Source organism: Rutidosis leptorrhynchoides, chromosome 8, assembly GCF_046630445.1.
Source record: "Rutidosis leptorrhynchoides isolate AG116_Rl617_1_P2 chromosome 8, CSIRO_AGI_Rlap_v1, whole genome shotgun sequence".
NCBI lineage: Eukaryota > Viridiplantae > Streptophyta > Magnoliopsida > Asterales > Asteraceae > Rutidosis > Rutidosis leptorrhynchoides.
The window spans coordinates 368,020,385-368,046,101 of record NC_092340.1 but is presented as its reverse complement, the minus strand read 5'-3'; the positions used below and the strand labels follow the sequence as shown (position 1 = coordinate 368,046,101).

The window sequence follows — 25,717 nt, the reverse complement described above, 5'->3', positions numbered from 1 at the left end:
ATTCAGCACTGAATCATTCCATTAAAAGTCAAACAAACGCAATTCAATTAACGATCAACAAATTCTAGGTCGAGACAACCAATTTATCTCAATTACTTGGTTAACCCAATAAATAGCTGATTAAAAAAGTTTACAAGCCATCATCCCATCCTTCAGTTAACATTGATCCCTCTATTATTAAACCCTTGCGGAGGAGTCTTTCAACGATTCCTGTCGCAATCTTAGCCTTCTTATATTGCGTGCGTATATAATTCACCAACCCTAACCCTAACCCTAACCCTAAATCGTTCGTTCCAGACTCTTCACAGATGGAAATCGCGACGACAAGTTACAGGTACGTTTCTTCAAATTAATTCGTTCTAAGCTAAGAAACGCATTATTTGATTGGAGGTTCAATTTTGTTATTTTCGTATCAACAAATTGATTGATGATTGATTGATTGTAGCAGAGAAGAAAAAATGGGGGATGGAGCAAAGAGTAAACGAATTGCAGCGATTGATGATGTTGATGATGATTCAAAGGAACCAATCCATAACGAAATCCCTAGAAAAGGTACGTACATTATTATTAATTATTACGGGCAACCCAAGATTAAGCATGTTATAGAGATCTAATAATCATATCATCAATGTCTTCTCCGTTTATAACAACTTGATTGATTTATTGTTGCAGAATACATTATCACGAAATTTTCGGGTTATTCCTTTTTTTTTAGAGAAACGTGAGAAGGGAGTGATGATGCCTATAATAAGTTTGGAAGGGAGGTCCTTTGACCCCAAGCCCTTTATGAGTGAGTGTGACGCGGTCCGAAGATCTTACATGTTCAAATGTTTGTTTTTTTAGGATGGATAGCCCTAGCCACATCATTGAAAAGGTTGAATTTTTCTGTAAAAAACGTGCGGAGATCCAGGAAATTCATGCCAATGATGAGTTTCTCCTCAAAAAGAAATTAGATGACTTCAATTCTGAATTTCGCCGACTATATAAGAGGGATGCTCATAAACTAATGATTGTACGCCTCCCTTATTTATTTGTTTATTTATTTATTTATTTATTAATTAATTGGTGCCTGTTAGAAGAGTTTTTGTTGTTTGATTTATTTTAAAGTTGGGAATCAGTCATAATTACTTTAAAAGAAGAAGAAGAAGAAGAAGCTTGTTTCGAATCTGGAGTCTTTTTTCTTCTCATACACCTTATAACCTAGGATATTATTTATTGATTGTTAATTAATAATTAAACACAAGCTTATGAACACAGAACTTTACCGGTTTTATGTTCTATTGTATTCATGTTTATTTGTCATTATTTAATCAAATTGTTTCATAAATTTCTGTTTTCATTTTAGGCTGCTTTCATTTTCGAGTTAAAAAGCCTCGTGCACTTGATGATAGATGACGCTGCTGACTATTTCGCCCAAGTGACTACTACTGAAGAGGATCTCAACTACTTTGACGTCAATTTGGAAAGGCTTGAATTTGATTCTTTTACCCAGGAAATGATGGTACAGTATATCCATTGTTTCGGCCGTTGGGCTTTTCATTCACCAACCCTAACCCTAACCCTAAATCGTTCGTTCCAGACTATGGAAATCGCGACGACAAGTTACAGGTACGTTTCTTCAAATTAATTCGTTCTAAGCTAAGAAACGCATCGTAAGCGTTTCCACAAAATCCCAGTTATTTGATTGGAGGTTCAATTTTGTTATTTTCATATGAACAAATTGATTGATGATTAATTGATTGATTGTAGCAGAGAAGAAAAGACGGGGGATGGAGCAAAGTGTAAACGAATAGCAGCAATTGATGATGATGATGATTCAAAGGAACCAATCCATAACGAAATCCCTAGAAAAGGTACATACATTATTATCATCCTATCCACTCCTCGTGTTCTTCTACAATTAAGTATATACTACTACTATTAAGTATATATATATATACTACTACTACTATTACTTACTTTGCTGTTATTAACAACTTGATTGATTTATTGTTGCAGAAAACATGAAGGATAAACAAATTGTAACAGAGACTGATTCTGATTCTGATTCTGATTCTGATTCATACTCCTCAGGTACGGACTTGCATACTTATTTTTCTCAGAGGTTTGAATATATATATATATATATACATACATACATACATATATATATATATATATATATATATATATATATATATACACTTTGCTGTTATTAACAACTTGATTGATTTATTGTTGCAGAAAACATGACGGATAAACAAATTGATTCTGATTCTGATTCTGATTCATACTCCTCAGGTACGGACTTGCATACTTATTTTTCTCTCTTATTCTTTAATTAATAAATTAATCCCAATTATTAAGTATTTTCTTGTTAATAACAACTTGAATGTTGTAATTGAAGCATTTCCTAAGTAGTTTAAACTTAATTTGTATTTGTATTCATTGGCAACCCAGGATTAAGCACGTTATAGAGATTTATATCATAAGTGGTATATAGGGGCAGGATCAATGGGGAAGTAACCAAGCGGGGGGAAGCAAATTTTTTTGTTTTTTTGTTTTTTCAGGCATCAAGATCACACGAAAATATGAACATTTAGAAAAGACACTTCGTGATAAATGTTATTATTTAGTCGGGAAAACGATCGACAAAAATAACATTCAAGATAATATTGTTCGTGAAGAATGTTAACGTTTTTTTTTTCAATGTTTTGTGAAGTAAAATTTAGCCCGATTTAGAGTTTAGGGTTTAGGGTTTGGTGTTTTGGGTTTATGGAATAAACCCAAAACACCAAACCCTAAACCCTAAACTCTAAACCGTTCGTGTTAAAAACTCAATCTAAATCCTAAATCTAAACCCTAAATCTAAACCCTAAATCTAAACCCTAAATTTCTAAACCCTAATATCTAAACCCTAATATTTAAAACCTACATACGCTCGAAAAACACGATAATTGTTATATACTAGTTCTTCGAGCGTTTTCCAGCCAAAATAAAAACATTTATCACAAAGTGTCTTTATTAAATGTTCATATTTTCATCCAATCTATAATGTTTGTGGACAAAGTTTTTTCAAAAAACGGAAAAAAAATTTTTTTTGCTTCCCCTCGCTTCCCCCCGATTGGTTACTTCCCTCCTCTTGATCCTACCACTATATATGTATGTATGTATGTATGTATGTATGTATATATATATATATATATATATATATATATATATATATATATATATATATATCTATAACCTATTATAATACAGATCAATTTGCCACGTGTATCCCTACTAGCTATTGCCTACACCCTATCCCACTACAGCATGAGAGCCTGCCATCTGTCCACAAACTATTGGCCAAAATATATTCAATTAAAAAAAAAAATGGGATACATCGTCCCATAACTCTTCCCCATTCATCCAATCCTTCCATACACTCCAAACCCTAAAAATCAATTACGGTTTTCAATCAAATACAAATCTCAATACGTCCGAGATCCAGATTCAATTCACTAACGGGTTTAAGATCTGAGCAAGATGTTTCGTACTACGCTGTTGAGATTAGAGGTATTTCAAATTTTATTTTGTTCTTGAGTTGTAGGTAACCTACATGTGCAATTGAAATTTTTTAATTGTATTGAGTGATTTAATTAATTTTCAAATTCATTAGTGGAGATTGAATTGCTGTATGTTATCCCACTGTTCGTATATTGAATCTTGTATAGATTAATTAATATTATGCAGATCAATATTTAAAAAAAATAGGAGAGTCTGATTGGAATGATATTACAAAAATGATTTACAAATTTATGCGAATATGTATGCAAATTTGTAGATAATTCTGGAACACAGGCGGTTATTTTTTAGTAATTGATATCAATAAATAATTTTTCAAAATTATGATCCCACAATTACGATTTCTTTGGTAACTGTTACCCATGATTTCTGGACGTGCTATCTATCCCAAAAATAACTGATCCTTTGGGTGAGCCATCTATAACCTATAATAATTCTTATAGACATGCCAGGTATATAAAACGGAACTACATATTCAAAGTGGAATGATTTCAAAAGCTCTTAGCTTACTGAATGCTTCATGTATACATTTTTTTTACATCAAGCCCTTTTCTAATCTTTTTAAACGGGATTAAAGTCTTCATTTACGTAAGAGGGCATGGAATGCGGACGTTAAGGACATCTTGCAGCGCTCTTCAAGGATATAAAAAGCTTTATACCAGATTTTCTAAAAGATGCAGATTGAAAAGGTATATCTTCTATATGTGAATTTAACTACATCTTTGTTTGTCAAGTTGATGACAATATACCTGCTTTCGTGAAGCTTATAGAAACATAAATACCATATTCCTAACCGTTAATTAAAAGTCGTAAGTCTCTATGTTATTTGAATTAATGTAACTTAAACATTTCCTATGTATGTTTCCCAGTTATATACAAAAGTCGTAAGTCTCTGTTGTTCGTGCTTGGTGTTTGAGTCAAGAATTGTTCTATGTGTTACTGTTATGTTATTGTTTTGATTGTTAGTTGTCATAATTTCAACAAGGTTATAAATCTGATACAATCGCAATGAGTTTGTTCAATATTATGTGAAACAAGTGAGTTTGAAGATTTTTTTAGTTTTATATATGCTTATGTCTTGGGCTTATTGGAAACTTTTGATTAAGTTGAGATACGTAACTTTTGTTTTGTAGAGATGAATAAATTGATAGTTGAGGTTTATGGAGTTAAGAGTTTTGAGATGCAAGAGTAATGGTGTTAGATCAAGAAAAGGAATACAACTCCGAAAGTTGAATCCAGAGTGTTATGTGTTATCGGACTATATGAAAGAAAGACTGTTCAAACATGAAACTATTGCAACCAATTGCACCCTGAGGTATGATTTTCGTCCAGATTTATATTTGAGAATTTAAACATGTTTTAAATGTAGTTGTTGTTGTAGTTGCTAGACGATAAATGGAATACAACTCGGTTATATATTTAACACAAATATGTAATACAGAGGGTTCTACACATGGATGATGAAATACAAATTGGAATTTTCATTGCCATATAAGCTGCTGTCTTTCTGAGTCTGAATGAGATTTTTAAATTTGAAAGATAGGACATGGGACGATTATTGAAGCAATGCCATTTTTGGCTTTGGTGGACCAAAAAAAGTAAGCTACCACAAACTCTATCTCCTTCCCATTTTTTTAAAGTAAAAATAAGTCATTTCTATGATTTATTTGAATCAAAACTATTGTGATTGCCTCAAATTACAAATATGTGTTATCATTATGCATTTCTTTTAAGTTGTTTAAATTTGATGCAATTGGATGGGCCAATTCCTGATGCAGTGGTCTGTTGTGTTCAAATTTTGATTATAATGAGTATATTTTTATGAATCCATGCTTCATTTTGGTTCAATTTGGTTTACTGTTTATATGATTTGTTTTCTGATTTATATCAAATATATAAATGTTGATAGATTTATAATTTTGGATATATTTTGAATTCATGTATTTGATTAGGGTTTGACACTTATATCCACATTGTGACACTTATATTACTGTATGTTTTTAACAATATATGTTAACACTTTTATTCATTTGTGTTAAGTCCAGTTGACAAAATATATGGGTCAACACTATACTAAGATATTAGTTTTCATCTTTGAATTAGGAGTGGTTGTATAACCATCGGTATGGTAGAGCTCTGAAAATAATCAAGCATAAAGGAGCTTCAAAATCGCACACACAAGGTTTGTTTCATTTTTATGTATCTCTCAACTACGCAATTCTATATGTGTATGAATTGATATGTTAACTATTTTGGACAATGATATATCATAGACTCTCAGGTAAGCATTATTAGAAATTAAGCTATGGTGGTTCTATTTTTGCTTTTGTATATGTGAATTGTGAATGTTTGAGTAATTTGTGTAACATTGTTTTTGAAAATAATTGTTGCAGATCAAAGGGTGGATGTGTAAATTATTGGTTTTGAAATATGAATCGGTGTAAAATATGTTTGACTTTAAAAGTCAACTAGCAAGATCAAACTTGGTGAGCTTTGTTGGTCAAAAGTGGATAATGGATTATGCTGGTGAAAAGTGGATTATGGATTGAAGTTAAACAAAGGACTATCGTAGGATTGTTCCTGGGAAAATTTAATATTTTGGTTTGTGTTGTATTAGAAGTTATAATAATCGAGTTGTAGTTTACATGAGGCTGACTTGTGGGTTATGTTTAAAAAGAAGATGGATTGATGAGATTATCAAATAAAAGTAATTTAGAATGATTGTTGTGGTAATGAGTCAGGTTTAAATGAATAATCAGTCTTAATACTAATGTTTTTAAATGCTGTGGAGTACTTTTTAAGCTGTCGTGCAACACACGAGCTTATAAATCTATGTTACAAATATAACAAAAGACGTTCAATGGCGTATTTAATGTATAACACATACAATATGTACCATCATTAACGTATTAATATACTAATTTTTTAAGCCACAGTGCAACGCACGGGCTATTAAAGCTAGTATATATATATATTGGATCTAACAGGAACACACATACCGGATGGTCCGAGATCTGCAGTAAGTTTAGAACAATGCAGTCAACTGGTCAAACTAAATCAAACAATCCTGAAGCATCTAACTCTAACCACAAAATAGCAAGTCATCAGTGTCTTACTATATAAATATTGTGTGTTTTTCATTGTTAAATTTATAACTTTTTAATATTGTAGGAAATAACAGTTTTTATTTGCGCAAAAACAATATAAACTGAAAATTAACATATTAAGATAAAAGTACACTGATAGCCACTCTTGACCCGCTTGACAAGTGTAACCTATTTGACTTTTTAACTACATTATTTGACATGTTGTAGTTTAAAGGGGCTAAAGTGGTATAGAAAGGTCCGAACTTCCACTGTTCTTTGTCTTCCACAACTATGCCAATAACCACAAACGAAAACTGCATTATTTTACACAAGTTATAAATTGAAATTTGACCATCAGATAAGTTTCAAATTTGGTTATTCTAAAGAACTGATATTACTCAGTCAGCCAACTACTTAAATATCAAAAGAGCAAGCAAGCATATTTAACTCGGTAAATGTACAAACATTCAAAGTAGGTTATAGAAAACATTTTCTAAATCCATGAATGCATTTGTAAATATTAAACACGATCTAAAAGAGATAAAAATACGCATATAAAATTATAAATGTGCTCATGGGTCACAAGAAATTACAAATATTTCAAAGTTTTCAATAAGGATGAAAACAACCCCATAACATCTATGCAACCAATTACAAGTTTTTAACGCCTGTAGGTTAATAGCCCAACGGCGTTATGTCAATGTTGCATTAATAAAAAAATGCATGAAGAATAAACGTAGCAATTCAGTATTTGTAAAATTGACAAAAAATAAAAAATTAAAAAAATTAAACTTTCGTAACACTGTGTAGAAGCATCAGTGACATCATCAACTCTATCTAGAATGATAGGTATCTGATTAGAAAGCTGTTTGAATTAAGTAGCGATCGCCAAACGATTATTATATATTTATAAATTAATTCTGAGTAATTCCGAGAAACAAGTGATGTGATAAGTGAAACACAAATGATTGAGTAACTTGTTGAAAAATTATCCGATTCAACAGAATTATATATTGAAGACTAGTAAACACCTAAATTTAATGATTGAATCTTCAAAACGAATCGATTTTGCACTCTTTAATTGTTCGAAAAGCTTAGGAAATGTGTATGGATTGTGGAAGTTTTATTTATTTATTTATTTATTAATGTATTAGGGTCAAAAAGGGTAATATATTCGTCATTGTCGTTACTATACTTATTGTTGTTGTTGTGGTCATGGTGGTTGTCGTCGTTATTTTTTCATTTTTTTTCTCTCCCGTTTTTCTTTAATTAATTTTGTTGTTGTAGAAAACATGCTGGATAAACAAATAACAAGGACTGATGATGATTCATCTAATTCAGAAAGAGGTACAGACTTGCATACTTATTTTTCTCTCTTCTTCTTCTTTAATTAATAAATATATAAATCCCATTTATCAACTACTATTCTGTTGCTAACACTTTGATTGATTGTAGGCGAAGAAATAAATTTTGATTATTGGGAGCATTCGTTATTACAAGTGCCCTTCAGTCAGTATAAAACCCTATCTAGTAAACAACAGTGAGTTTACTATACTATTACTGTACTCTTTTGGTACTCCTTTTTTATGGTTACTGTTTTGATTTTTCAATTACATTACACATACATAAAAATCCCCCCTGCCTAATTGTGTTATCCTTACGAGTTGATATATTATTGTAGACGAGAATGGTTAACAGCACATTATCTTTTAAAAATAGGGTGAGTATTCTTTCTTTCTTTCTATATCTATCATTTTTATTTAATTCTACTTTTTCTTATATATATTCCCGATCGTACTTGCTTGTTTATTGACGACGGCATTGATATTATTGTAGTGGTGGTGCCTATTTATTTCATGAGAAAATGGTTAAAACTCCTGAGGATGAGGATGAGGATGACAAATGGATGTTTGATTAAATTATTATAAACATGAAGTTGACCAGAAGAAGTAAACCTGTTTTTGTTTTTAGTTTTTTATTTTGTATTTGATAGATAAATTTGATGAATGCTAGAAATAAAATGGTTTGGTTTTGTTTGATGAATGTTCAAAATAAAATGGTTTTGTGTTGTGTCTCATATTTATACACCTCTGCCCTGCCTCCTGCAGCAGGGATGACATCGGGTCGGGTTTGAGTCGGGTTTAGGTAATCCCGGACCCGAACCCGATTAAGAAACCCCGCCCCAAACTCGGCCCGAAACCCGTCGGGTCCCAATTTACTTACATACTATCGGGTTTCGGGTTTCCCCACTGGTAAACGGGTATACCCGATTAGTCATTCTGTATTTATTTTTCAATAAGTTACCAAATCAAAATATTGAAAAATAACTTAACTACTTCATGTTTAAAGTATTATAAAATATTACATACAAAAAGTTAATTGAAAAGTTTTTTAAATACTCAAATACACAAAGTATATAAAATATCACATCTTGAAAACTTGTTGTATAGGATTATATTGAATAAAATTATTATCGTTTTCAAAACAAATAATAAAAATCTTTCATACATTAACAATATAATACTAATACTAAAATTTTGTATCCCGACACAAACCACTTATAATCCATCATCATCACATTCTAAACATTAGGTTCGAAAAGAGCCCTTGCAATATGATAAAGAGCGCTCCATCTCCTTCCTGTTCCAGCCCAAGTCTAATCAACCTAAGCCCACTAATTGGAAGGTCTATCAAAGAAGTAATCTATGCAAACGTCCAGCATGATAATATTATTTTGTTATTTTTGTTCTGCAAAAAGGAATAAAAATGCATGTACTGGTGTCTAGTGAGAGGGGATTCATTTTTCATTTTACTTTATGTTTTGGAATTCGACTTATGCTTGGGCAGTTAGATAGAGAGATCTTCACTGATTTTGTATTCACATTTTATCTTTCATTCGATAAAATCAATCTTCCATTGTTTCATAAATTTCCAATCCTTATCACAACTTTTATTTACATATCAGATATAGGGTATGTTTGGCAAAACTAGCTGGAAGCTGCAAGCGTTTAGCTGCAGGCGTTTAGCTGCAAGCGTTTAGCTGAAAGCGTTTAGCTGAAGCTTTTTAAATGTATTTAATTGTTTGGCAAAGTAGCTGAAGCTGTTATAAAATAAGTAAAATGACAAAAATGGACACTAGAAAAAATACTTAAGTATCATTATTTTAAATATCATTATAGAAACTTTGTAATAGCATACCATAAATCAAAATAGATACAAGGTGTCCATAATCCATAAAACGTGGGACGATGGGCTATTTAGGTAATTTAGAAACAAAAAGCTCTTTCAAATCCACAAACGCTTGTGGTATTAGCGTTCAAACACCTAAATATTTAGGTGTTTGCCAAAGTAGCTGAAACTGTAAAAAAATAATAAAATGACAAAAATGAATACGAGTAGAAAAACACTTAATGCTAAATTAACATATCAATGTAAATTTATACATCAATATTGATATGTACGTAGTATCTAAAACTTATATATCTCCACATTTGAAAATTTGATGAGCCAAATTCTATTAGATTTACGTGCATGAATTTCTATATTAATATATTTAATATCAAGGGTATTAGAGTAAAGTAAATACCAAAAGCTCTTGTTCATTCTTAAACGTTGCTCAAGGAAGCGTTCCATCTTTACAGCTTCTAGGAGCTTTTCAACTTCAATAAAAGCTACCACTTATGTTAAACAAACGAAGCTATTTATTAAATAGGAGCTTTTTCTTAAAATCTAAAAGCTAAAAGCTCCTAAAAGCTCATTGACAAACATACCCATATTCTACATCCATCATTGGTTCCATTGCCAACTTTCCCATCATATCCTACAATGGTGAATCCAGATCCACCTGCAACTAACACTCGATTACAATCACGTGTTGATGCTCACGATGAGAATTACAGCTTCTTTCAAACCAAATGAAGGAATTAAAAGCAATGCTTACTGATTTACCCAAAGCCCTAGATCAAATGATTGATAATCGGATCCAAAAGCAAAGCATAACCACAGAACACAACACATCTTCTCACCACCACCTCCACACTATGTGCCTCCTCAGTTCGAAAATCCTTCTAGTTCCACCTCAAATAATAATCGAAACACTCACCTGACTCGAGAAAATCCAATGGATATTTCCCTATTTTCTCTACCAAAAGTTAAACTACCTGTGTTTGAAGGAGTCGATCCACGTGGTTGGATAACTAACGCTCAACTCTATTTCCAAATACACAACACTCCAATGAATCACAAAATTCACCTCTCACAAATGTGTATGGAAGGTACGGCACTCAGCTGGTTCGCCAATCTATTAATCAAACAACCGACCATCAATTGGATGGAATTTCGGAGCAACCTCATGATTCGTTTCAGTGGAACTAAATTCCGGAATGCTCACGAAGCCCTAGGATCATTGTATCACACATGGTGATATTGAAGATTACATCCAGGAATTTGAAGCTCTTTCAGCCCTGATTCCGAATCAATCTGAAGAACAATCAATTGGAATGTTCTTACGTGGACTTAAAAAGAAGTCAAAAACTGGGTACGCGCTATGAATCCATCGTCCTCACAACAAGCGATTGAGCTTTCTCGTCAAAATCGCCGTCGCTATTTCACCTCCGGTCACCACCGATCGTTCATACTCCAAAAGTAAGTCCACGACATCTTATGCAACCTAATTTAAACCCAATTACTCTGCTTATTCACGCTATGATACATGCATGACATCTGGGCCTAATTCTCCAAAGCCCATTTTCCCTCAGGCCCACACACAGTCCAATACCCAAAACGAACCCTACACCTCTGCTTCACCACCGATCAAACACTTGACAAAACAGGAATGGGAGGACTATCGACGTATGGGGTTGTGATTCCGTTGTGGTTCCTTATACTTTCCACAACACAAATGTGCATCAGGTTCTCTCTGTGTTCTTCTACTAGGGGTTGACGAAATAAATTTTTCGGATATTGACGATTACCCAACTCCTACAACCGATTCTCATGAGTTATCGGTCGACGGAGAATGTACTTCACTGGAACAACATGGTACTAATAATGATTCTGCTCCTAACCCACACACTATGAAAGTCGTTGGTCGCTTAAACAATTTTCCAGCAGTGATTCTTATTGACAGTGGGGAAAGCTATAACTTTATATCACACAAACCCGTTGATGCTTTGGGCTTGACCACCACCCCTATTCCGAAATTGAATATACGGTTGGGAGAGGAAGGATTGTCTACGTCTCACCTCCCCCATACCCTACACATGTAGGATTGGGTTTGTTGTTGGTGTTGGTGTTAGATTGTGCAAATTATGCTTTTTTAGGTAAAGGTTGTAAAAACCCTTGTCATATTTGTTAACACTTGTGATTGTGCAAATTATGCTTTTGGAGGTAAAGGTTGTAAAAACCTTTGTCATAACCGAAGGGTCATCAACTTGAATATATCGAGTTTAACTTTCAACTATGAGTTTAAACTATTTTATATTTATTCTTACTCTCCATCAACATTTATGGGTGATTCAATCTAGTTACACGTGAAAATCCTTATAAATCCAAAGTTCTTGTAGTTCTCGCCTTTTTGTGGTTCTCGTTTGAACTTTTGACTATATATATATATATATATATATATATATATATATATATATATATATATATATATATATATATATATATATATATATATATATGGCGAGGATCCAGAGAGAACTCTGAGAACTCATAAACTAAATTGAATATGTGTGCACAGATTGAATCAATCTATGTGCAGAGTGACTTAATCTGTGTGCTGATTGACTCAATCTATGTGCATATTGAGCTCAACCTATGTGCAGATTCAGCTCAATCTGTGAGTTCTATGATTTCTTTCCCACACTCAGTTCTCTCTAGATCCATTCACTATATATATATATATATATATATATATATATATATATATATATATATATATATATATATATATATATATATATATATATATATAACCGTGTGACTGTTGTATGTGTGTTAAATAGATATTTGTTTTACAATATATATAACGAAACAAAGAAGAAATAATGTCAATAATTAATCTTGTTGTTAAAGTTATTAGAGGATGGTATCTTTGAGATAATCTTTAGATTTGTTATAGATTAATTATTTAGTAATTATCTTTGTTAATTTGATTTAGTTCCAACTACAATTAGGTTACTTATTCATCTAACTTTGATTTAGTATGAAGATAGGAGCATATGTAATTTCTTCACAAACAAACATATTTATTAATCCAGAAAATTATCCTGAAGTTGGATATAAAAGTTCCATATATAATGAAGGGAATTATATGTGAACATTATTGACCCATTAGCATAGTTAGTTCACAAGACTACATCAGACAAGATCAAACATAGACAAATATAATGGGCCTTTTTCTGCAGAATATACAAAGAACCAAACTTTGATTATAATGGGTAAAGGTTGTACAAGTACTTGTGCCCAAAATAGAACAAAATCCAACCATAGACATTGCATACAGAGAAAGATACTCACCCTATACACACAAGTCTGCCAAGCCCTAAGCCCCTATATCTTTGACTGTCCTTGTTACACATTTTGTGAACATTATTGGTTAAATGCAATCCTATGTACAATAACTGAATGATGATACAAATTATGATGTTTAGATTTGAGAGTACATAGGACTTGACACAGAGAATCTAGTTTACAACAACTGAATCACATTTTTTCAATTTAATTATCAAATGTTATATCATATGATACCCACTATTTAATTGAACCTCATTTTGCACATTTTTGAACCAACCCTAAATTTGATAATATGATAAAAATTACATATTACATATATAATATAATTAGGTAATCATAAAGATTATAACATGATAAATGGATAATGATAACTTTAAAATTTTACGTTATTACATTGTATCTTATAATTTTATCATATACTTCTATATTGAACGTTTTGGGGTCTAGGGGGCAGCATCCCGACCCAAATTACCATACCCATATGATCGAAAGCCACATCCAAACAATTTTTCCTATCAAATTATCAACCAGTATTTTCTCGTCAATCTGAAGGGTTGCATCTTTTCACAATTAAATGCTATAATAAATATATTTATAAAATCATTGTGGCAGTCTTACTTACATATCACACATATTGAAAATTAAAAATTCTCTATAATATTTTTCACAAAATGTGTAGATCGGCAAGGACATACTGACCTTGTTTAGCCTTTGGCAGCCCACCAGCCCGCTCGAGAAAGAATGATGTTAGGCTATTACCTCAACTGAAAATCTAACCATTTGACAGACCTGAGATTCGAACCTGCGACTATCTTCACAGAGTCTTACACATGACAGTCTCCAAGTATCAAAGAGACAATGACTGGTACCACTATTGTTATGACAATTTGCCTGACGCACCCACCCCAGCGGAAGCGAGGATATAATTTGTTTGAGACAAACGTGCGAGAAATAATAGAAAGCAAATAAAGTAACTGATAACACGGCGATTTAACGTGGTTCGGCAAACCGTGCCTACGTCCACCCCAAGAGTCTCCTTTATTCTTATAATATAAAAGAATCTGGTACAAGAAAAAGTACACAATGAGTTAAACCCAAACCCAAGCCCCTTAGATTTTAGTATAAAATCTAAGCTTCCCGTACACTCTTTTACACTCCTTACAAGAATAAAACTCTCGACCTCACAAAGAAACACACTCTGTTGATATTATCGATCAACTATGTTTACTACATTCGTGATACTTTGATCCTCCCTTGGATCACTTGATCCCTTTCTCTGGATGATCTTCTGCGTACTACATAACTATCTATTTATATTGTTTTCTCCAAGTGTGAATACTATGTATGAAAGCAGCTTATAAATAATACCATATAATTCACCATTTGTATGCATGCCTAATAAATCTTGGCCATATGCACGATGCCTTTTAGGCTACCTTTAATTTTGACTTTGCTTCCTTGAATTTGAGCCAACAATATTTTTCAATAGTTCACATGCAACAAACCATATTCCATTTAATATTTGTCAACTTGATAAATGTGAGACATCAAATTTGAACAACTGTTCAACAATCTCCACCTTGACGAACATTTATCATCTTCGTCTCCGAAAATACTATCACCCAGTACTTCCACCATTGGCCTCCTTATCCCCGCTACACACACCTTGAACCACCTCGGTCCTGAACCCTGATTCAAATAAAACGGCCAATAATCATGTGCAGCTAACCCTGTCAACTTACCTAGTTGACACCGGAGAGGAGTCTCGAATCACCTCTCTTACCACAGTAGGATTTTCCTTCTCACCATCGTCTACCATGGTCTAACATGTCCCAACATGTTCCCGACCTGTTTCTCGCGTGCACGCTTTCAAAACCTTCGAGACACGAGTACATTTTGTACTCGCCACCAGACGATATAAACCCTCATACTTCTATCTCTTCAGGACCTTCACGCCACGTGTGATTTTCATAACTCCACCTACGGCCTAATAAGCGTATCCTTGAGAATCCCACACGCATGAGAAAATTAGATTCTTGCACATCCTTGGTGTGTACGTCACACCACCAAGAGCGTAAGCAGCTCCGTGAAACAATTTTATTTTCACCATGCAAACACCCTCAACACATGTTGAATCATCACCTAAAGTCAGCATCCCGCGTCCTTTCACATTTGCTTATCAAAATAAGCTTACTTGGAACACACATGCCTCGTACAATCAGAATCTAAAATCCATTCATCTTGAGCAGAAGTAGAACTTTTGGAAATTGTGAGAACATCTCCCACCTGTACAATAACTGCTACCGCAGCCGATGAACCCCCCAGATTTACCTTCACCATTCCTCCAGAGTGGACAGTCCGTCTGTAGTCACCCCACTCATGACATTTGAAGCACTGGATACCCTTCACGCCGTCTTCTGATCTAGACCTACTGTTATCGCTAGATCTCTTCTCGGCAAACCTTACCCTTCCATGACCAACCATAGCAAACCCATGCTCAAAACGGTCATTGAATCTTCGTCTCTTATCCTGCGAACTGGGAAGAGAGGCAAGAAGAATAAGGGTCTTATCTTCTTCCTCCTTTAAACCTCAACTTATTCAAGTTGATTAACCAGACCATTAAACACATCCATGTGTTCAATAATATACCAATCGTCATCCGCCTCCACCTTAAATTGCATACCGCCGTTTCTCGCCATCTCCAAACAAAAAACTATCCGATAAACACCTGGATACGCTCTGATACCACTTGTTATGACAATTTTCCTGACGCACCCACCCCAGCGGAAGCGAGGATATAATTTGTTTGAGACAAACTTGCGAGAAATAATAGAAAGCAAATAAAGTAACTGATAACACGACGATTTAACGTGGTTCGGCAAACCCTGTCTACGTCCAACCCAAGAGTCTCCTTTATTCTTATAATATAAAAGAATCCGGTACAAGAAAAAGTACACTATGAGTTAAACCCAAACTCAAGCCCCTTAGATTTTAGTATAAAATCTAAGTTTCCCGTACACTCTTTTACACTCCTTACAAGAATAAAACTCTCGACCTCACAAAGAAATACACTCCGTTGATATTATCGATCAACTATGTTTACTACATTCGTGATACTTTGATCCTCCCTTGGATCACTTGATCCCTTTCTCTGGATGATCTTCTGCGTACTACATAACTATCTATTTATATTGTTTTCTCCAAGTGTGAATACTATGTATGAAAGCAGCTTATAAATAATACCATATAATTCACCATTTGTATGCATGCCTAATAAATCTTGGCCATATGCACGATGCCTTTTAGCCTGCCTTTAATTTTGACTTTGCTTCCTTGAATTTGAGCCAACAATATTTTCCAATAGTTCAAATGCAACAAACCATATTCCATTTAATATTTGTCAACTTGATAAATGTGATGAACAACTGTTCAACAACTATGTTACAAGCTCATTGGTGTTATATACTACTATATTGTGACTTGGTTTCTTCTTACCTATAAAGGGAACTGATCCTGCCACACTAGTTCTCAATCCATCCACACCAATTTATCAGAAGTACCTATATTACCCTTAATTAAACTATAATTTAAAATACTAAAAATACCACATCCTCTAATGACGTTATATAAACATTATTGATCCAGATTTATTAAACTTTCTTTCTCTCTTCTCTTCTTCCATTTCCTCCTTCTCCACAACCCTTCTTTTTCTTCAATCTAGGTCACAAATTCCAACGCACCACCACCTCCAAAATATTCTGATCAAGATTTCGATCAACCCATATAAAAAAATGGCGGCCATTTTTTGGGCATCCACGCACCACCCTTGTTCCACCGCTAGCGTGTTTGTAAGTTCGCAAGTTAGAAATTGTTGCGACTTCGTAACTTTATGTTCGTAAGGTCGTAAGATGGTCATTCTGAAGATGATTGCTTAATACCAATTGATGTAGAAGGTAAAATGGTCAAACAACATTTGTACTTATTCACTTAATGTAAAAAGATAGATACTTCCAAAGAGATGCAATATCAAAACAACACTTAATACAACAATTTGGTAAACACTCCCTTAGACATCGACGGTGTAGGTTCGTTCACTGGTATGTGTCCAAGAAAATATAGGAGGTGGCCGGAAACCAATTTCCGGCATGATGGGTTTTAGCGTCGGTAGTCATACGCTGTTGAAGTTAGGCCAGTTAGGTTCGTACAGAGATAACGAGTTAAATGGTGGTGGTCATGTCTTGTAATTTACAGGTACTGGAAGTAATCGATGATTTAGTATTTTTGGGGGTGTTAGTTTTGGAATCTTGGGAGAGGTGAAGAAGAAGAATAAGAAGTGAGAGGGAGATATTTTAGGTAACAGTCTAGTACGGGAATAGGAGTAAAATTCATGGTTGGTTTTAATTCAAGGGTATTATTGGAAATTCATATAAAGTGGTGTGGATGGATTGAAATGTTATGTGGCAGGATCACCTCCCAACAAATTAAGTTCTTTTCTTATCACATTTAAGATTTCGTGATATTAAGACTATTTAGGATTGAAATACTTAAATGAGAAAGAGTAATACGATTCAGAAACCAATTCAAATTATGTGTTTCGTACCCTATTTCTAACGGTTACCATATGAGCTCAATGTAGTTTTTTTTTTAAAAAAGACCAAATAAAAATCGAATTATGCAATGAGATGATTGAAAAGTTGAACTTTTCTCATCCCAACTATTTCTTGTTCAGTTAACGTTGACTCTCAAAAACGAATAACAAGACGTAAAATTTTCAGTAGGCGGATTTTGATGAAATCTAATTATTATTCTAGACAGAGATCGTTATAAATTATAATTATTATCCCTTGCTGGACGATATTTAAAATTTAAAAGCTGAAATATTTGTGTGAAGTTATAAAATTAAATGTGTAGATATTAGGAATTAGGCATTAAAATGCGTTTGCTTCACTAAATCTATGAAAATGTGGAAATAAAAAGTTTGGAGCCAAAAGGATAGGCCCCTACCATATTATTACGTGGGAATGAGGACCTACATACAAATAGAGTCACATGTGTGTGGGTCCACACCTCACATGACTACCAATTAATCTGACCACTCGACCACACCACTCCTTAACCTCCACCTTAAATTGACTTGTTAATCGAATTAAATGGTATCTTTTGGAATTTGGATTTTGTGAATCAACATGATTAAACGTAGGAATAATTCTGATAACAAAAAGAAGTGTTAATGGGAGCATTTGTACTATATGTACAAATCAAAATCGGGCGGATCTTTACCCGGAGTAGAGCATAAACCTAAAAAGATTAAAGAGGCCCATTTAAGAAAAAGGCTGTATTTGCCAGAGAATTGGGAGTGTTCTATCCTTGATCAGAGATTTTTCTATGAAAATGACGAATCGGAGTTTGAAGAGGGGGAAGGAGAAGGAGCCCTCGACCGGCAACAGATAGAGGAGGATTTATTCAATCACATAGTTTGGGCTCCTAGAATATGGCGCCCTTGGGGCTTTCTATTTGATTGTATCGAAAGACCCAATGAATTGGGATTTCCCTATTGGTCCAGAATGGGATCACTCCTTATGGACTCGTTGAGAATGATTCTGGTCTAGTTCGTGGCCTATTGAGAACTAGGGAGGCTCATTACTTCAATTGTGATAATGAAATTTTTTATTTTTTAGTTTGAATTTTCGGCAGTTCTCTAAAAAAGATAGCGAAAAATATTATCCCTAGATTCTGAAAGTAATTTATGAATGAGTATGAGTATCACTTGATACATGTTTATCTCATTCATACTTTGCTTTCGACATAATCGAGTAATGTTGCTATGTTATTGTTGTATTTTTCGATTTACGAATATATAGGCATCATGCGTACTAGGAGGCTTAAACTCCCAACTTTTTTTTGAACTGCGATTTTTAGACATCAGTACATCATTTATTTAACGACTCTCATCATTTGCACGTAACACACATGTTCGGGCAAACCCGAACCCGATCGACGGTATCCGGAAACACATCCATTCGGGCAGTGTTCCTGGGTAGAGGTCCGTGAACGAATCCGGTAAAACCTCCCTATATGGTCAATATATACCACCATTATTGATGTTCAATTGTTTTTAAAGAAAATCATGTCATCTCTAAGGATCGAACTCATGACCTCTCCTTATCTCATGACTCAAATGACATGAGGGGAATCGTTGTATCTGTTTTCAATAAAATCATGTAGTTGTATAAAACTGCGATAAATGATTCACTTTTTTGCTTTTACAACATTTTTTTACTAACAATCAGTAAAATAAAATCAAATTTGTGTTTGATTTTCCAAAGGTCTTAGAGCAAAAAGTTTTTAGTGCACTACAGAAAATACCCTTTTTATGGCTAGATAAATCGTCGCAAAAGCCAATTATATCGCCGCAAAAACCTTTTGCGACGGGATTACGTCGCAAATACTGGTTCGCCATTTTTAAGTCTTTTGCGACGCACGAAGGCTAGGTCTAAATTTTTTCAACGTTCGACAAAAGGTAATTGAAGAGAAAATAAAAAGGAAAATAAATTTATTTATTTGCGGCAATATCCTGACAAAAATCTCACCACAATTGCTCGGTAGACCCAATTGTTGGTGAAAAGGAAAAATTTTTGTCGTTTAGTGCCACTTTTTGCGGCGATATCTGAGCGCCACAAAAGGTTCGTCCTCTGTTCTCATATTTCTAGTAGTGGTGAAACCTTCAATTACAAAAAATTTATAGTAATACATAGTTAATTGTTTATAAAAACCTTCAATTACAAAAAATTTATAATAATACGTAGTTAATTGTTTATAAAGTCAACTCAATTTTTCTTTACGATCGAACCACCTTTTAAATTTAGGCTTATTTTATATATTTTTTAAATTAACAATCAAATCAAATTGCTTATCAAATTATGAATGTATTTTCATGCGAGGCTCATCTTAATATGAGGCTCTGGCTGTTCAACCACTTCACTCACCCTCAAAGACTGCTATCGTTAAAATATTGGTATATCATAGATAGTTAAAATACTGTATCACCTACTTAAATGGTGAATGCGTCACCAAAGAGCCATTGAAGTAAACTTAGTTGTGTTTGCCTTTAAAAATATGTTCAATTAGTCGTTATAAATCTTTGGCCATTGGCACTATTTCAATATAACGTGTTGTGAAATGGATTTTGATTATAACGACGAGCACGTTAAGGTGATTGAAATTGTTTGCCGTCCTTTTGAACATTATCTTTAGCAGAGGCGTCTTCGGGCATAGGCAACGTAGGCAACCGCCTAGGGCCCAAAATTTTTAATATTTATTTGATAATAAAACAATTGTCGAATAGTCAAGTAAATTAAATAAAATATTGTCGAATAAATATTTGATAATAACAATTTTGTTACGAGTTTCTTGAATACTTCTTTCGTATTGATAAATTTTAGTATAATCATTTTATCTGTAATAAAAAAAATTCAAGTGTATAAGGGCCCCTTTTTTTCCCGCCCAGGGCTCCTAAATTGTTTAGACGGCCCTGATCTTTAGGCGTAATTTTGTTATTCTTTACTCCAAATGGAGACGCAATAAAATCTTCCTTGTATCAATTATACAAAGATTCTAAATTATTTTTGTACGAAGAATTCTTTGAGTTTGATCATGTTTAAGGAACCACATCATTGCAAAGGTTTGACACACAAAATTATCTCTCTGTCTTGTAAATCTAATATCACAATACTAACTTTTGATGGCACCACACCTATCATCATCATCATCATCATAAAAAACCCCATAATTTGTATTTTTAATAAACAAATCCCAAAATTATGAGCTTCTTCCTTCACTTTTATCTTTTTTCTAATTCAACACATGTCACCAATTCACAACACAATAAAAAGAAAAAAGAGCAACAAAAAGATTCTTGCTTCCATTGGCAAGAAAGTAAACAAAAGTGTAAAAGATTTGACTGTAGTACTTGTAACTTGCAACCAATGTTTATAACAAATAGCTTTCCCCTTTTCATTTGACATTCATTCACACTATAACTTGTATGAGAAAAACTAACATTACAAAGATAAATATTTAAAAAGATAGTAAAACGGGTTGGATTGGGTCAGGAAAAGGGGATAATGGGTCGATAGAATGAGGATGAACAACGCTACGCACCTGCTCCTTGGCAACAGCAGTTTCAAATTTGTTACAGCTTGGCCGAGGTTGCACAAAAAAAGCGGATAGAAAAACCAAATAGGTATTTTTTTTTTAAAATAAGTAGTGTATAAAAATGAAATGATTTATATATAGGTGATTTGATTTTTTTTTTTTTTTTTTTTTTAAAAAGTAACAAAATAATGACTGTTTACGAGTGACGAATGGCTAGCATTGGCGGCCCCTACGACAACCAAGAACACCAGCACCTGAAGTAATGGTACCAACCATTGAAGATGACTTTGCACCTAAACTTGAAGCCCTTGCATAACTTGTTGATGCACCAGCACCAGATGATGTGAAATATGCACCATTTAGTAGCAGATCACCTTCTGATCTCCAATTCCATCCTTCCCACCGTCCTGGTGCTGTATCCACCCTCTTTGTTACCTGTCATTTTCCATTTAAATTTCATTTTAATTACTACTCTTTCCATAAAAAAAATATAATAATAATAATAATAAAAACTGACTTTTTTAGTCAGTTTGTACATGCATATATACTATTCTCTATGTACCTTATTTTCTTTTAATAAATTTCCTCATCTTGCTTTTCCAAAAAAAATAAAAATAAATAATAATAATAATTCTTATAATTATAAATATATCATTAGAAAACATGCTTTTACTGTTCATCATATTTTTTAATATCTAAGGGTATTTTCGTCTTTTTATTCCCATACATTAAAAGAAAATCATAATAGAACAATTATTTTTTAGAAAACAATCTCCCAAAATAATAATAATCCCAAAATAATTATTCAATTGCAAATACTAACTACTAAATATCATAATTCCAAATTTATCCTAATTTATTACTCCCAATCATTTATTTCTTAAATAAATTCAGTCAGACTTACCCAAAATATAAGGCCATAAGTGACGTTTATTAAAATTATCTTGTATCCAACAGAGATTCCTAGATAATACTTATTTTGAAACGGATGAAGTATTAATAATAAACTCGAGAGTGTTATTATACCTCCTTCAAAAAACGATCGTCAGGAGCAAGGTATCTGTTTCCTTGGCTGTTGATGGTAGGGTCTGCACTTCCACCAATTGCATACATCTCCCAATGTGTGTAGTCATTGTTCACCACATGAAAATATCCATGTCTACATCTGCACATATTTGTTTTCCATATATTTAAGTTATTAAAACAGATATAAGCACATTTTAACCCCTAAAAAGTGTATTGAAGTCAAAAATTGGTGAATTGATACCTTGGCATTCTTTGCATAAGACCTTCTCCAAAATGATTATATGCAATAGTCACTTGCATTTGCTTGTCCTTCGTGTACGAGTCACTATGGCCTAACAACATCACCTGTTTCATTGCAAGATTTTGTTAGTTAACTTACTCGCGTTGTTTAATTTAACTAATTGTGCAAGAAAAAAAGGATATTGATGTATTTACAGACCTCGTTGTGGTGAGTGAAGTAGTTATTTGAGATGGTGATTGCAGTCGAGCCCATAATAGCATCAACGAGTCCATCCGCACAGTTAGAAAGAGAATTATGATCAACCCAAACATGACTCGACCCGAATAAAGAAATAGCATCGCCATCTGCCATTGTCCTAAAACCATAATGTGAAGGCGAGCTTCTAACTAACGCATTCCCAGTGGGCTTACAATCATGAACATGTAACCCATGAATGATAATATTAGTAACAAATTGCATTGTTATGCAAGCTCCATTAGCAATGTGGACATTAACTCCACGACCATCGATTGTTTTAAAACTGTTCATCAATAGTTCTTGTTTCAATTGAATGACCATATCACGTTTGAACACGATCCAAAGAGGTTCATCTTGGATAACAGCATGACGTAGTGTCCCTGGTTTTGGGTTAACCGGATCATCGTCACCAGGATCAGTAACAACATAAAATCGTCCATCACGCCCTCCAATAGCATTTCGGCCAAAACCGATACCACAATCAGCAAGACGTTTACGGTTTTTTTGCCAGTTTGGGTCACACCTCCAACAATCATCAATTGGATTACCAGTTCCACATGAAAAGTATCCCAGTTTCCTTCTTTCTGTGCTGTTTCTCATGCTCCTGTTCATTGTCAGAATTATCAATGATTAATTTAACAATATTGATGTTTAGAAGGTAGTTAGTTCTGTTAGGTTAGTTAATTAATGTTTCCTTTTGTGTATGTTAACTATAGTTAAGAAGATCCAAAAAGTACAGTTTGTTGTGTCATTGTATCAAGTTGATTGTGAAAAGGACCAACTTGGCAAATAACTGTTTATAACTATTCTTGATGTTAAGTGCATGTGCAGTTGTGTGCCTAATCTAAATGGATATAAAATATCTAAATTGGTTAGCAATAGTATTATAGGGTGGTTAAAAGTTAGTTGCCATAAGTTGTTAAATACCATACTTTCCATGTATCCTTAGAAATGGTCTAATTGGTTCTCATTAGTCATGATTCATTCATGTTAATTATACTAATAAAAGTAAAAGACTTAAAAAAAAAAAAAAAAAAATCTTTTTGGTAAAAAATAAGAGAAAAACTGAATTGGTAAAAAATAAAAAAAAATCTTTTTGGTAAAAAACCTTGAATAATTTCTCTAACTAGATTCATAATGAGCAAGGAAAATGCCATAATCTAGGTTAACACATATAGTTTTCTCTGTTTGACTTATGCGAGGAACACGAGTATTTTATTACTCAAAATGTATTTAATATAATCGGATTACCCCTTAACCATTGCTGACTCTTTTTCTAGTAAACTAGTGAAGTTTGAACTTAAGAACTTTAGTAAGGATATCAGAATGTCAATCACTAAACCATCTTGTGATGGTTGCTTAGTAATGAAAATCTTATAAATGGGTCAAGTTTCATAATCTTTAAGGCAATATTTTTTTTTCTGAAAAGAAATGCAATAAAATAAAATAATGGATGCATTTCCTAGACAAAGTTGGGCCATCCAGTAATTTAGGATAGTGTGATATTGCATGTATGCCACTTAGTGGCATAACAATGTGATTCGTACCCAACATATCCAAGGCGGTTCTATATTGGGGCAACTGGGTCAACCGCCCTTTTTAGGCGAATTTTATCTAAACTTTTTAAATACTACGGAGTAGTACTTTTTACTTGTCTTTTCGTATGATGTAACTTTTTTTTTTTTTTTTTTGGGGCAAGCGAGAATATCCTTTTATCAACTAGCACATTGATTTCTCATCAAATGTAAAATCTTAGTTAATCAAGCACCCCGAACACGACCTAGTATCGGGTGAATTGCTCATTTTTTCGTATGATGTAACTTAAAAGCGTCAAATGTATGAATAACGTATTATTATCACTCATAATTTAACGGTTTTATGTATTATGTATGTGTATGTGTATATACATAGAGATAGATTATTACATTTCAACCATGGAAACCACCTCCTCAGGATCTTGAACTGCCTTTTCATTCAAAGCTTCGGCCTTTTTTGCTCTGCATAAAAAAAGTACAAAAATAAAACTTAAAACGGTGGTTGTCAGAAATGAATGCACACTTTTATAAAAATATAAAAGTAACTTTATCAGTGAATTATGAAAAATACTAAAATATTTACCTGTCTGCCACTGATGAGATGTTCAACATTTGAAACTGCTCGGGTTCAACAGCCCTGTTTCATACCTTATTTTGTTAAACTTCAATTACATAATTAACAATGTGACTAATGTGTAATATATAGAATTGAGAACTAAATCAAACCTAGAATTCGAGTTATTGTCGTTCTGATAAGCTCCGACGACAATTAACAACGAAATTAACAAAAATAACGAACACTGAAACACTAATGGCTTAAAAAAAGCCATTGTTTAACACACACAACTTCAAATGTGACTGAGTGTGTGTGAAATGAGGTTTAAAGTGTGTGATTAGATCTGAATTTTTAGAGCAAGGTGAGCAACGATATATATGTGTACAAAGAGAGAGGGTGAAGACGAAGTGGGTGTCAATTCACCAGCCCCAACGTAACGGCCTAATTTATTTATAGATTTTATTTTTTTTAACCCCCCCAAAAAAATAAAACTTAACGGCCGTTTGATTTGGACGTGTTAAAATACAACGTTAACCATGGTTAAGTTTATATTCAGTCACCGACGCTTGCTTAATACTGCATTGGAATTGTATATTGTTTTAAAAACATGTTAACGCTCATTAGCAAGAAGTTAACGGTTCTGTTTATGTGCCTTGTCAGTATTAACAACTAACTAACCATTTTACGGTTCGGGTCGGATCTAGATCTGCTTCTAACTGGTGCGTACCAACATTCGAGTGGAATTGTTATTTTTCATTATTGTTTTAGGATAATAACTTTTTTATAGTTATTTTAAATTTAAAATTTAAATATA

The 25,717-nt window shown here is 33.3% G+C and overlaps 2 protein-coding genes across 2 annotated transcripts; one reads left to right on the top strand and one right to left on the bottom strand.

The window, feature by feature from the left end:
* Positions 1-200: 200 nt before the first annotated feature.
* Positions 201-8,654, top strand: LOC139864720 (uncharacterized). The gene is made up of 11 exons (XM_071853292.1): positions 201-334; positions 446-552; positions 673-1,012; positions 1,346-1,608; positions 1,753-1,853; positions 1,999-2,056; positions 2,270-2,280; positions 7,923-7,982; positions 8,091-8,175; positions 8,317-8,355; positions 8,472-8,654. Exons 3-11 carry the CDS (start codon positions 845-847, stop codon positions 8,551-8,553), a joined length of 867 nt encoding a protein of 288 aa, XP_071709393.1. The 5' UTR covers positions 201-334; positions 446-552; positions 673-844; the 3' UTR covers positions 8,554-8,654.
* A 12,466-nt stretch (positions 8,655-21,120) lies between these two features.
* On the bottom strand, positions 21,121-25,212 carry LOC139861525 (probable pectate lyase 8). The gene is made up of 7 exons (XM_071849948.1): positions 25,074-25,212; positions 24,931-24,984; positions 24,738-24,809; positions 22,774-23,416; positions 22,576-22,679; positions 22,335-22,473; positions 21,121-21,743 (listed from the first exon to the last, which is right to left on the bottom strand). The coding sequence occupies exons 1-7, from the start codon at positions 25,175-25,177 to the stop codon at positions 21,522-21,524; spliced, it is 1,338 nt and encodes a 445-aa protein (XP_071706049.1). The 5' UTR covers positions 25,178-25,212; the 3' UTR covers positions 21,121-21,521.
* Positions 25,213-25,717: the final 505 nt, after the last annotated feature.